Consider the following 14,741-nt stretch of genomic DNA (forward strand, 5'->3'; position numbering starts at 1 on the left):
CAAAAATTCCTAGGTCCACTGATAAACAACATACCACAGAACGAGCAATACATTGAGGAAATATGTTAATGCCAAAACCTATATTCTATTCTTCAAATATGCTTAACACAATTACCTGAGCAAATTGAAATAAGGATTAAGTCTGAAATAAATAATGCATCCTAAGAATATAGCTTTGTAGTGGGAGACTCAGTGATTTCCTACCTGATGTGAATTATTTTCCAGAGTTTCCTCATAGAATTTGTCATCTCTGAGTTTCTCAGAGTGTAGATGAAGGGGTTCAGCATGGGGGTTATGACCATGTAAAACACACTCAATGATTTGTCAATGGGGAAAGTCTTGGCTGGTCTTGCATATATGAAAATACAGGGGACAAAGAAAAGCACAACCACAGTGATGTGGGAGCCACAGGTGGAGACAGCTTTCCACCTCCCCTCCTGACTCAGGTTCTTCAGAGAATGGAAGATGACACCATAAGACACAAGTAAGAGCAGAAACAAAATAGAGCACATCAGCCCCCCATTGGCAATCACTAAGAGGCCAGTGACATAAGTGTCCACACAGACAAGTTGCAATAAGGGATACATGTCACATGTAAAGTGGTCAATGACATTGGGGCCACAGAATGGGAGCCCATAAATAATGCCAAGTTGAAATGCAGAGTGCACAAAGCCTCCAGCCCAGGAGACTACCACCAGCACCACACACACCCATGGCCTCATGATAAGCAAATAATGCAAGGGCTTACAGATGGCCACATAGCGGTCAAAGGCCATCACCAACAGAAGAGTGACCTCTGCCCCAGCAAATAGGTGTTCTGCAAAGAGCTGAGACATACAAAACTTGAAGGATATGATAATTTTTCCTAAGAATAAGTTTGAAATCAAAATGGGGGAAATGACTGATGAATAAATGATGTCCACAAATGATAAATTAGCAAGAAAGAAGTACATTGGAGAGTGCAGGGTCTTACTGAAAGTTACAGTTAGGACAATGAGCAGGTTCCCCAGCAAGGTCACAATGTAGAAGAACAAGAACATAACAAAAAGTACTTTCTGCTCCTTTGAATTTTGTGTGAGGCCCAAGAGGACAAAATAAGTTACATTGTTGCTGTGTTCCATCTGGTCTTTTATCGGTGCTGATTTCAGAGAGTAAAGCAGTTTACCTGTAAAACAATGAAAAATTCCTTAGAAATATTATAACCACAAGTATTCATCTGCCATATATCCTTGAAGCGTCTGCTGGTGACACAGTACCTGCAGTAGATATCTGGATTGCTAAGAAAAATAATACAATGTTTCCTGCCCTGGGTGATTTGATATATAACTATGTAGTCCAACATTGAAAGACCAACTTGAGAAATGTGTTGATAAGTATATTTATTGATGCTATGCTATAGATTCACAGTGCTGCAATTTCTCAATCTGTTTAAATTTGGAAAGGTTCAAATTTCTCAGAGAAAGTTACTCTTTAGATATTTTAAATATGTGAAACAACAAAAGAGAATGAAAGGGAAATACATCCATGTAAAGATGTACTATGTATGAAGTCACAAAGTGAAAAACCGAAGACTCACTTCAGGTAATTTTCATATGAAGAGTGAATAAAACAAATGACTAATGGAAGACTATAGACCACAATCAATGTATCAATACTGGTGCTGAAACTTTTTAAAAATAATGCTCTTCCTCTACTTTCTTTGGCCCTCAGGTCCGCTGGAAATGTCACCCCACAACATCTTAGCATTCATGTTTCCAAGGACAATGTGCTCACAATTATTTCTGTTCTCCAAGACTCTAGAGGCCATGTCCACTATTGCCCTCTTTCCTTGCTCAGCCCTCACCAGCAACACCTTGTACTGTTCACATTTCTCAAGGCCATCTGGGCTCTTTCTATCATGATGCCCAAACATCTCTCAATATCTGTTCATTAATCAATCACAAAGTGGACTTCATATATTAGACATTAATTGTTGCAGCAGCACAGCAATTCCCCAAAAGCAGTATTAATATGCTGGAACTACAGTAATTATACACATAAATTTGTTCTCTCAGGGCCCTGCTGCCCGACATTCAAAATAAAGGTATGAGCACTGATGGGGCCATCAGAAGGCAAGCAGGGAAGGACCAGCTCCATCCTTGGCTGCTGATGGCCAGCTTATATTCTTGTATAATTCTTCCTGCATTCAAGTTTTCTATTCCAATAGAATATAAGTTATATGGAATTGGGACCCAGCCTAATACAATTTTATAACTGGATGACTTCACCAACTCCCTATTTCCAAATAAAGTTTCTTGTTGCAGTACTATAGGTAGGACCTCAACATATAAACTATGTGGGGGGAACACAAAAAAATCCATAACAGTTTTATGTGAGAACTTGACAAACCACTAATTACCATAGTCTCAGGTTGCCAGATCTCTGAAACCTCCTTCTATAGTCTTTGGTTGAAAATTCCACATTATCTTAACCCCAAAATACCTAAAACTCTCTGAATTTTATATCAGTGTTCAAACTTATAACAGTGTTCAAACTTCCTTTATTCCTCTCTCGTTGCTTTTTTATACATTTGTTCAGACCCCTTGGCTTTCTATTTATAATATCTTGCTAATGTGATCATTCTCATTTAATCACCTTACATTCCCAGTCAACTGCGTGAGCCCCCTGACACATCTGCCATTTTCTCTTTGACAAATGCTAATCTCAGAGAACAGAAGCAGACATCACAAATTTGAAAGTTATGATGGTTATTGTGCAAAGGTGTTTGGTACACCCAATCTTTTCATTTATCCAACCAAAAAGTGTTCATAGAACACTGTGATTCTGTCTCACTGTTCACACAAGGTGAACATCAGTGTGTCCACTAGCTCATGAAGGCTCAGAGTCTACACTGGGCTCATGAGATTAGAGGAGAGAAATCTCCATGCTAACTGAGGAATCAGCTTTTCATCTTGGACCTTCTACTTTTCCAAAGGGAAGCAATAGTGTTGAAGATATAACATGGGCCTTGACTTACATTTTCAATTTTTTTGAATTTATATTTAGTGACTATTTTATACAATCTAAACAGCCACTTTCTGCCTACAGAAGTTATTATTCTCATTTTCTTGCATACTCAGGTGATATAATTACCTGTGTAATTAAACATTCCCACAATCTCAAAGTCTGATTTCTGCTACTGACTAAAATGTCTTACCTTTGGGAGCTTGTCTGAAGTTTGAAGGAGGAAGTTTGATCTCAATCCAAAATAGTGAGTAATCCCTCTTCCATTCTATATGCATACAGAAGAAAGAAATCTGTGCTATTCTTGGAGAATTATATTTGAAATCACACAACCATGTTTTTCCATTTTCTCTAGAGTCTTCTAAATACTCTAGAAAATAATTAGTGTTTGTAGTAGTATTCAAAAGAATTACTTGGTAAAAAGAGAAAAATGAAAATTTCCCATATTAAAACAATTAAGAGGGCTGGGGATGTGGCTCAAACGGTTCGATCCTCAGCACCACATACAAACAAAGATGTTGTGTCCGCCGAAAACTAAAAAAAAAAATAAATATTAAAAAATCTCTCTCTCTTTCTCTCTCTCTTTCTCTCTCTCTCACTCACTCTCTCTTAAAAAAACAATTAAGAAAAAATACAAACAAACAATTTAAACATAGAAATAGCACATCTAGAATTTTCAAAAAAAAAAGAAAAATGTCTAAGTTCTTTTCTGGTAACTTTAATAAATACCACTTAGCTTTTTAATCTGTCTCCTCTTGTCCTGAAAAGGCCAAATACTTGTGCTTGGTATATGGATATGAGTACTCTTGTACCTTTTCAAATCCTTCTTTAAGAAAAATAAGCCATCTTTTTAAAAAATTATAACTGTGACTAACAGAGGACAGTTTTGTCTGACAGGGACAAAGATCTCTAAAGATTTTATAGCACGAACACATGTTAATCATGGAGCCCTGCAACTGGAATGTGTCCAAACTGATCTTGCTTAATTACACTCCCTGGGACTCTCCATACACTTTTAAAGAACATCTGTGTGTCAAGATGCAATATAGCAAACACATAAGTAGAGTCACAAGGATGTAACAAGGAAAAATATTTCAGAAACATTATGGGACAAATAATAATCAAGAATAAAATATCAGCCCCATTAATTTGTTCCGAAGAGTTGAGTTTATCACTTATCCCTTTTTTTAGTCAGAGAAATTTTCATCTTATATTTATCTAATCTTCATTGTGTTCCATATGAGTTTGAGATTAAATACAGTTTTAAAAGTTTTATGCAGCTCTAGTAACTAGTTATTTATGTATTTCTTCTCCTTATTCTTTCTTTTTCTACAAATTAAAGAGCACCAGGTGGGGTGGTGCACAGTTATAATCCCAGAGGCTCAGGAGGCTGAGACAGGAGGATCACAAGTTCAAAGACAGCCTCAGCAACAGCACGGCCCTAAGCAACTTAGTAAGACCTTGTCTCTAAATAAAGTACAAAATGGGGCTGGGGATATGGCTCAGATTTGAGTGCCCCTGAGTCAATCTCCAGTAACAAAAGCAAACAAACAAATAAACAAACAAAAAAACCTAAATAGCATCTATTTTGTTTCATTTATAATACGATACCAACTGGCTATACAATAGTTAATAAAACAGAAGAAAAAAATGAAAATGTAGTCCTAACTGCATCAGCTTTATATCTAATAGAGCCACAGAATAGTAATGGAAATAATAATGGAAATTTGTAGCTTAAATCACTGTTTGGCGAACAGGTTATTATGACAGAAAAATATAAGAGTGAGACACATTTTGCATAATACATAAGGCCTTTATAAAGGTGATATTTAAACTAAACTCCCAGGATGATAAGTCAGTTGCCCCTTCAGGTCCAGGGTTACATGTGGGAAGATGCAATGTGGAAGACAGCTGGGCGATTTCAAGATGCTGTGCTGCCATTGAACCTGAAGGGGAGGAAGACGGGAAGAGAATAGAACAAGGGGAAGTTGAAGACATGAGCAAGAGCCAAACCCCACAAGTTATCACAGATCCCACTAAGAAATTTGAACTTCATTTAAAGCACTTTTCAAATGAGAGTAAAGAGGATGTCCTGTTAGTTTAGCAAAAATTCTCAATATTTAGCAAAACAAATCCATAAAGTGGAAAAAGAATTGTATATCCAAACAACTGAAATTATTCCAGATATGAAAACCTGGTTCAACATTCAAAAATCAATTAACATACTCCATCACACCAGAAGATAAAGAAGAAAAATCACAGGATTATATAAATACTTTCAGAAGTGTTAATAAAAATCTACACCCCTTCATTTTAAGGACATTCTGTAAAATATGGATAGAAAAAAGGCTCTTAAAGTTTTAAAAAAAAAGATTATTATCAAAGCACTGCAAAACTTACATCTTGTATAATAGTGAGAGTCTAGAACATTTCCTGATAAGGGAAGTTTTAGTCAGCTTTTGTGTCACTGTAACCAAACCTATTTCTTCCTGTCACACCCTGCCTGCCTACAGTTATTGCCCAGTTAATCCATATTAATGGATTAATCCACTCAGTAGATTAAGACTCTCATGAGCTAATCATTTCACTTCCTAACATTCTTGCATTGTCTCACACAGGAAATTGGGAAGGATACCTCATATCTAACTCATAGCAATCAGGAACAAGGGAAGGATGTTCCCTCTCACTGCTTTTCAACATTGTACTCAAGTCCCAGCTAATACAATAAGAAAAGAAAAGAAAGTATATACTAATTAGAAGAAATAAAACTGTCCTTGTTTGGAGTTGACATCATCTATGCAGAAAATCCCAAATATTTCTACAAAACTCTGGAACTAATAAATGATTGGTGTGAAGCTGAAATACAAAAGTATAATGTGCAAATATCAATGACTTTCCTAAACGCCAGCAATGCACAAGTGAAAGTTGAAGTAAAAACACCGTAGCACTTGCTACTACAATGCTCTCATCAAAAAGGAAGTAAATGTGTTCATTTGCATCCATTGCTCATGCACAGAATGACTTAATATTGCCAAGGTAGGTTATGACCTAATTTTATAGATGCAGACAAACTCATTATGAAGTTTACATTCTGAGACAAAGACACAGAAAGGGTAGCTCCATGTCCAGGGTGATGTTTTTTGAAGAACAAAATTGGACACTGAACACTACCCAACATCAAGACTTGCCACAAAGCTATGTAATCAAGACATGCAGTATTAGTGAAAGAAAATAGAAGGTGATTTCAGAGGAGACAAGTATGTCACCCAGTTTAGAAGACAGGTTGGTAGTTTCTCATGGACTAACATGCTCTTACCCAGAGTCAAGCAATTAGGCTCCCTGGTGTTCATCCAAATGAAACAGAAGTGTATGCTCTCACAGAAACCTGTACAGACATTGTGTCTGCTTTGTTCCTAACTGCCAGAACTTAGAAGCAACAAAGATGGCAGTTAGTGGCTGAACAATAAGGTATGGAACAATAAGAAATTACATTGCACAATAACATATTATTTGTTACTAAGAAGAATTGAGGTACTGAGCCATGGAAAGACCTAGAAGAATCTATTACCAAGTGAAGAAGCTGGTCTGAAAAGTTGTGTGGTTATTACTGGATGACTATCCAGTAAAGTCAAAACTGTGGGAAAAGTAAAAAATCTAAGTTTTTGTGAAATATATAGTATTTTTAGTTCAGTTACTCTCTTCTGTATGATTCTGTGAGTGTGAACACATTGTTACATGTTCTTCCAAAACTATAGAAAGTACAACTCCAAAAGCCAAGAGATAACCCTGATGTAAACTAGAAACTTTGGATGATGTCAGTGCTAATTAATGAATTGTCAAAGGACCCAATATGGTGTGGCAAGTTGATAGTATGTGCTCTGGTTTAAAAGTGTCCCCTAAATGTCATCTCTTAGAAACAATGTAACAATATTGAGAGGCAATTAGTCCCCTGGATTACTATTGTGGTACTAGGGGAAGGGTTGGTTATCTTAGGGGTGGGATGCTGATAGAGGTGAGCTCAGCCCTCCCTTGCAGTCTCTTTCTTGCCTTCTTCTACCCTTTTTCCCTTTATGAAGGGATGGCACAGTCCCCAGACTCTCTCCAGATGCCAGTGCCATGTTCTTGGGCTTCCCAGATTCCAGAACCATGAGAAAATTATTCTCTATTCTTTATGAATTCATCAGTCTCACTTATTCTGTTAGAACAGCCAAAAATGAACCAATGGGGAAACTGTGGGGAGGAAGAGATTTCATAAAAATGTCTATTGTGCTAAAATTTCAGTGAACCGAAAACTGCTTAAAAAATAAATGTTCTTCAGAATGTCTCCAGTGTTGAAAGAAGACTGTAAATGTAGTGAAAATGTCTCCTGGGAATTAAGGGGAAATTAAGACATTCTGTGATGAAGGAAACAAGAATCTGTCATGAGCAGAACTACCCCAGAAGAATGGCTATGGGACTTCTCTCAACAGGAAATGACACAAGGAGACACCTCAGAAAGAACATGCTAAAGAAAAAAATGGGCAAAATCAATAGGCTTTCCTTCTCCTCTTGAGTTTTCTAAATTATATTTAAGAGTTAATACCAAAATTATGATGTTTCTGATGTAATTATCAACATACATGAGGAAATATTTAATGTAAACTACAATTATAAACAGGGAAAAGTAAAAACTTGATTGAATATAAAACCTGGGCTGATCAAATGGGGTAGACTCTTACTCCTAAAAATTCTTTGCTCAGACTTTTAGAATAAACAAGATTACATAAATTCACTATACTCTCTCTCTTCTATAGTATAATTTAAACAACTAGAGATTCTTGTAAACAAATGGAAAATTAACTGAACCAAATAATGCATGGATATGCCTGGACATCATTTCTTGAAAAAAAAAATTTTATTTTTTTATTTTATCAGATATTAAACCCAAGAGTGCTTATCCAGTAAGCCACACACATCCCCAGTCGTTTTTTATTTTCTAATTTGAGAGTATGTGTTGCTAACTTGCTGAGGGCCTAAGTTATGGAGGCAGGGTTTGAACTTGTCATCCTCCTGTTTCAGCTTCCTGAGCCACTGGGATTATAGGTGTGCACCACTGTGCCCAGCTATTTTCTGAAAAACAAATTATCTATAAGTTGTTTTAAGGAAGTGCCTTCAGAGTCTACTCAAAGTTGGCTCAAAATTGTTTTTCTAAGAATAGGCACGCACAAAAGAAGATACCATCATAGCCCAGTCAATAAATGTGACATTGCAAATAACTGTTCCGACAACAGTGATGATCACAGTATCTTAGAGCAATTAAGAATCACATGCAAAACCTTCTACTAAAGGCATAATGTGAATCTCAACCTTAAAAAACAGCATAGGAACCTAAACAAGAACACAGGACACACCACCAAACAACTGTCATGCACTCTGCCAGATTTGAAGAGTGAGAAGGGGAGTTTTAGGGTTCTCTTGTGCAGGCCTGGATAGTCATATAGCTTCTTCATAGGTAGTATGATACTTTTCAAGGTGGGGGTTTTATCATGAGCCATATGGAGAATTTTGAGCTTATCACATGCAAAAAATGAAATGTTTATACAGACATGTGGTGTTCTGTTGCCAAAGTCCATTCTTGAAATACTGGTTTCAAGGTTACCTTTAGTGGACTCCGGAGGCAAGTCCCGAAGAACAATTTAAGGATACTGGGATCCAGGGGAAAAAAAATAAAGGCTCAGGGATGTTTCACATAAAAGGAATCCATGTTTTACGTATGACAGGAAAATGCACTGTGTGAACTTGTATTCTCTTTTGCGACAAGTAGGATTTCATAGGGTCTGTTGGTAAAGTTGCAATAGACTGTGTGGATTATTAAAAAATATTGTTTCAATGTAAACTTCTTAATTTGCACTGTTGTTATTCAATAAGTGTCTTGAGTTTTGGAAAGTCTTATACTTCTAAGACTAATGGGTCATCATTTCTGCAATTGATTCCTCATTCTTTAAGAAAAAAATATCAATAAGTCTATACAAATAAATGACCAAGAGAAATGAAAAATAAAAAATGATATAGACATATGTCTAGAATGATATATGCACATACAATGAGATATATATTCATATACTAATACAAAAATAGACAAGACAGGAAAAATCATATGTGGAATAATTTTAATACATGGGGAATCTTGGGGAAATTTCTATAGAGTATCTTTCAACATTTATCTGAGTTTGAAAATATGTCACACCTAAGATATTTTTAAACAAGAACTATGCATGAAAAATATAGAACTAAATCACCACTAAAAATAACAGAATCAGTGGATTCTTACTCAATCTATGCAAATAGGTCTGAAGGCCTTGTCATTACCAGGTACCCAAACCTGTTATACCTATGCACAGGTAAGACTTCTTGGATTTGGTCTAAACCCTTTCCAGGTCATACACTTTTACAGGGTTTTCAACCTCCATGAGCCCTTGTTTGTACAGCTGTAAAGAGCGTCCAATGAGAGTACCCACCTATTGATGTTATTGGAGGAATTAATACTTGGAATGTTACACGAGAAAACCCCTAACATGTGCAGAATAAGCCCTGAAAAAGAATACACATTTTAGAAATGCTGGGTGTGATTGTTACTTCAGAGAATATCATCCCCATGTTACTTAAGTTGTCTCCGAAATAAATTATTTTAAATGATAAAAGAATTTCTATTTCTATGAAGCCCTCATTCAACAATTATTTACTGTGGCCATCACTATTACATGAGGGCTGAGCAGGAGCTTATATTATAGTGATAAACAATACAATTTTTAAAGTAAAATATGTAGAGAGGTGAGTCAATTGTGCTAAGCTTAAATGTTGTAATAGAAAATTAAATGTGATAGGGATAAGAAATATTGGGGTGGATTTTTGAAGTATGATCAAAATTTTTCTATATAACATTCTAAAATATTGTTGCATATGTGGATATCTATATTCTTTTAAATTATAAAAATCAATGCAAATAAAACATGAAAAGAACCATAAGAATCCTTTAATATAAGGAAACAATATAATGTAACTTTAACAAAGTTTAGTCCACAAATACCAAGATAGTTTAATACAATAAAATCCTATGTAACATGGATCACAAAACATGTAAAAGAGTAAAAATTTTTAATCACCTAAACAACTGCAAGCAGGTATTTAGAGAAAGTATACCATTATGATTTTCTAATTTCATTTAAAAAATTGTGACATATATCAGCTGTCATCACCATTATTTCACATTATCCTGGATGTAGTTACCAATCCAGCTCACCGAGAGAAATAGATTAGCAGTGTTAGAATTTGAAAAGAAAGAAATGCTTATGGATATGAAAATGACCAAAGAATATAGCAGGAAAACCAACAAAGAAAAGGAGCAACACCTACATTTGAAAAGTGACCACTAAATTAGTATAATCTTCATCAAGTTGGTGACATAAAAACAAAGAGAAATGGACAACCTAATAAAGTTGAGACACAATAATGTAACTGTGAATCTCTACTATAATAGATCTTAGAGGTGAAAAGAACTCCAAAACTAGTGAACCATATAGAGCCATAATCATATTTTAGCAGTAATTATAGTATCATCTTTATTTTTTTCAGTTCTGTTGATATCTGATTGACAAATAAGATTCATACATGTTTTGGGTGTACAGCATGACACTTTGGTATATGTATGCATTGAGAAATGATGACTATAAATCACGTACACATCATGTCACATGATTAAGTTTTCTTCAATCTTTTTGTTGTAGGACACTTCAGATCTACCCTCTTATTAGGAGTCAAGTATATAATACAGCAAAAGATATGATAACTACCAGCTATCAACTCCAGAATTGCTTAGCTTATAAATGAAACTTGGTGCTTTTTGACCAACATGACTGTTTTCTCACTCTCCACCTATGACAACCATCATTCTTCTTACTGCTTCTGAGAGTGTGAAGATTTTAGTGTTAACATATGTATGACATCATGCAGTACTTGTTGCACAAATGACAAGCTCTCTTAACTGGAAGAACCTTTGAAACACAGTCTCTGCCCCTGGGATGAGTACTGGGAGATGCTGGTGAATAATTCATCATATATCTTTTTTCAGATTTACCATTTTGCAAGGGTTCCACTGTAATATTCATATTTATTATGCTACCCATATTAAATTTAAAAATAAAATATTGCACTAAAATTACAATTGTAATGATAGTAAAATCAAATAAAAATGAGACACATATAGCATTTAACTTCTGATTAAAAAATGAGAAAAAAAGTAATAATGAAAGGAGAAATGAAAACATGGTTATTAAAAATAAGTGTAAAATATTAAATAAATACCCTTGTAACACTATAAAAATTTTATTCATAAATAAATTGCATATTTTTATTGACTTCCTAGTATATGCACTCCAAAAACTGCCAGGTCTCTTAATAAAAAGACATTACAAAATGACCAATAAACTGGAGAAATATGATAAAGTCAAAAATCTATAATCTATTCTTTAATTATGCTTAACAAAATTGTCTGAGCAAATCAGCATCAGTTTTAAGACTGAAAATAAATAGTGCTTCTTAAGGAGATAGCTTCATAGTGAAATGTTTCTCTTTATAGTGAGAGACTCAATGATCCTACCTCATGTGACTTATTTCCACAATTTATTCATAGCATATATCATCTCTGAGTTTCTCAGAGTGTAAATGAAGGGGTTCAGCATGGGGGTTATGACCATATAAATCACACTCAATGATTTGTCAATGGGGAAAGTCTTGGCTGGTCGTGCATATATGAAAATACTGGGAACATAGAAGAGGACAACCACAGTGATGTGGGAGCCACAGGTGGAGACAGCTTTCCGCCTCCCCTCCTGACTCAGGTGCTTCAGAGAGTGGAAGATGACAGCATAAGACACGAGTAAGAGCAGAAACACAATTGAGCACATCAACCCACCATTGGCAATCACTAAGAGGCCAGTGACATAAGTGTCAATGCAGATGAGTTTCAATAAGGGATGCATGTCACAAGTAAAGTGGTCAATGACATTGGGGCCACAGAAAGGGAGCCCATAAATAGTGCCAAGTTGAAATGCAGAGTGCACAAAGCCTCCAGCCCAGGAGACTACCAGCAGCACCACACACACCCATGGCCTCATGATAAGCAAATAATGCAAAGGCTTACAGATGGCCACATAGCGGTCAAAGGCCATCACCAACAGAAGACAGGCCTCTGTCCCTCCTAAAAGATGTTCTGCAAAGAGCTGAAACATACAAAACTTGAAGGATATGCTAACTTTTCCTAAGAACAAGTTTAAAGTCAACGTGGGGGAAATGATGGATGAATAAATGATGTCCACAAATGATAAATTAGCAAGAAAGAAGTACATTGGAGAGTGCAGGGACTTACTGAAGGTTACAGTTATGATAATGAGCAGGTTCCCCAGCATGGTCAAAATGTAGAAGAACAAGAATATAACAAAAAGTACTTTCTGCTCCTTTGGATTTTGTGTGAGTCCCAAGAGGACAAAGTAAGTTACATTGTCCTTATGTTCCATCTCTTCTTTTATTGATGCTTATTTCAGAAAGGAAAGAAGTTTACCTGTAAAACAATGAAAAAAATCCTGAGAAGTATTCTAAATTTTTGCTCATCTGAGATATAGATAGATAGATAGATAGATAGATAGATAGATAGATAGATAGATAGATAGATAGATGATAGATAGATAGATAGATCTCCTTGCCTCACATTACCTTCAGGAGATATCTTGATTACCAAGTAAAATAAAAGAAGTTTTCCTGGACTAAGTGATTTGATACATAACTATGTGGTCTAACATTTAAAGAGCAACTTGAGAAATATGTTCATAAATATATTTATTGATGCTATGCTATAGGTTCAAAGTGCTGCAATCTAAACCCGTTGAGATTTAGGAAGGTTTCTCAGAGAAAGTTACTCTTTAGATGAGTTTAAAGATGTGAAATAACAAGAGAGAAGGAAAGGGAATTCCATGTGAGCATGCACTGGTTACACAGTCACACATGTAATTTGAAGACTCACTTAATGTAATTTTCATATGAAAAGTGGATAAAATCAATGACTAATGGAAGACTATAGACCACCATCACTGTATCGATACTGGTGCTGAGACTTTAGGAAATGATGCCCTTTCTACACTTTCTTTGGCCCTCAGGTCCACTAGAAACGTCACCCCCCAAGCATCTTAGCATTCATGTTTCTGGGAACATTGTGCTCACAGTGATGTCTTGTTCTCCATGACAGTTGCCATCTGTCTTATTGTAGCACCGGCACCCCACTTTCTGGTACCAAAAGCTGTCTTCATCTGATGGAGCTACAGTCATTTTAAACACAAATGTGTTGTCTCAGAGCCCTGATGCTAAACATTCAAAATAAAGGTATGGGCAGAGGTGGATCCCTCAGAACACAATGAACAAAGGTTAGTCTCCATCCTTGGCTTGCAGATGACCATCTTGTGGTAATGTGTCATTCTCCCTCAACAAATATTCTATTCCAATAGAAGATAAGTTACATGGGCTTGGGATCCAGCATAGTACAATCTCATAACTGGATGACCTTTACAAACTCCATTTCCAAATAAAGCTTCTTTTTTGCAGTACTGTAGGTAAGGCTCCAACATATAAATTATATGGGGAACACAATAAAACCATAATAGTTTCACGTGAGAACTTGACAAACCAGTAACTACCATAGTCTCAGCTTGGCAAATCCCTGAAACCTCCTTCTAGAGACATGGGTTCAATATTGCACCTTATTCTAACCTATAAATACTAAAGCACTCTGAATTGCATGTCCTGAACATTATCACAACCCTACCCTTCAAGCTGGTATCTGCAACTATGTAATTGGCCTCTTCAATTAAATATCCTTTTAATGTTTACAAAAATGATTATTGTATTTTTCACAATAAATCTATTCCTTCCTAGGTTTTGTTTCACTAATCAAAGGGTACTTCTTTCTGTCTTATCCTTCAAGTCAAATTCTGACAGTGTTCAAACTTCTTTTATTCCTCTCATGTTGCTTATTTATTAAGACCCCTTGGCTTTCTATTTTATACTGTCTTGCAAATGTGATTATTCTTATTCCACCCCCTTACTTCCCTTGTGTACTATAATAGACCCAGGCCATATCTATCACTGACTTTTTGACAGATGCTAATCTCAGACACCAGAGGTAGACATCAAAAATTTATTAAGTAATGATGATTATTGCATACAAGGTGTGCGGTATGTTCAATCTTTTCATTCATCCAACAAACAAGTGTTCATAGAACACTATCTTCTGTCTCACTCCTCCCATAAAGTGAACTTCCAGCCATCACTGAGTCCCCACTAACTCATGAAGGCTTGGGGTCTAAACTGGGCTTATGACATTAGAGGAGAGAAATCTCCATGCTGACTGAGTAATCAGCTCTTCATCTTGGACCTTCTACTCTTTCAGATGGAAGCTACAGGGTTGAAGATATAGCATAGTCCCTGATTTAAATTCTCAAATTTTGGAATTTATTTGACATGAACATCTTATACAATCTGAACAGCCACTTTCTGCCTGCAGGAGTTTCATCAATATTTTCTTACATACTTAAGTGACATAATTTCCTTTGTAAAGAAACATTCACACAATCTCAAAGTCTGATTTCTGCTACTGACTATAATCTTACCTGTGGAAGGTTGTCTGCACTTTGAGGAGGAAATTTTACCTCACT

The 14,741-nt window shown here is 35.8% G+C and overlaps 2 protein-coding genes across 2 annotated transcripts; both read right to left on the bottom strand.

Moving 5' to 3' along the window:
- Window positions 1–200: 200 nt before the first annotated feature.
- Window positions 201–1,124, bottom strand: LOC101954655 (olfactory receptor 4A47). The gene has a single exon (XM_005330069.2). The coding sequence runs from the start codon at window positions 1,119–1,121 to the stop codon at window positions 201–203; it is 921 nt and encodes a 306-aa protein (XP_005330126.1). The 5' UTR covers window positions 1,122–1,124.
- Window positions 1,125–11,648: 10,524 nt separating this feature from the next.
- Window positions 11,649–12,554, bottom strand: LOC101967296 (olfactory receptor 4A47). Its single transcript, XM_005329952.2, has one exon. It carries the CDS (start codon window positions 12,552–12,554, stop codon window positions 11,649–11,651), a length of 906 nt encoding a protein of 301 aa, XP_005330009.2.
- Window positions 12,555–14,741: the final 2,187 nt, after the last annotated feature.

The sequence above is a fragment of the Ictidomys tridecemlineatus genome, chromosome 4 (assembly GCF_052094955.1).
Source record: "Ictidomys tridecemlineatus isolate mIctTri1 chromosome 4, mIctTri1.hap1, whole genome shotgun sequence".
Taxonomy (NCBI): Eukaryota; Metazoa; Chordata; class Mammalia; order Rodentia; family Sciuridae; genus Ictidomys; species Ictidomys tridecemlineatus.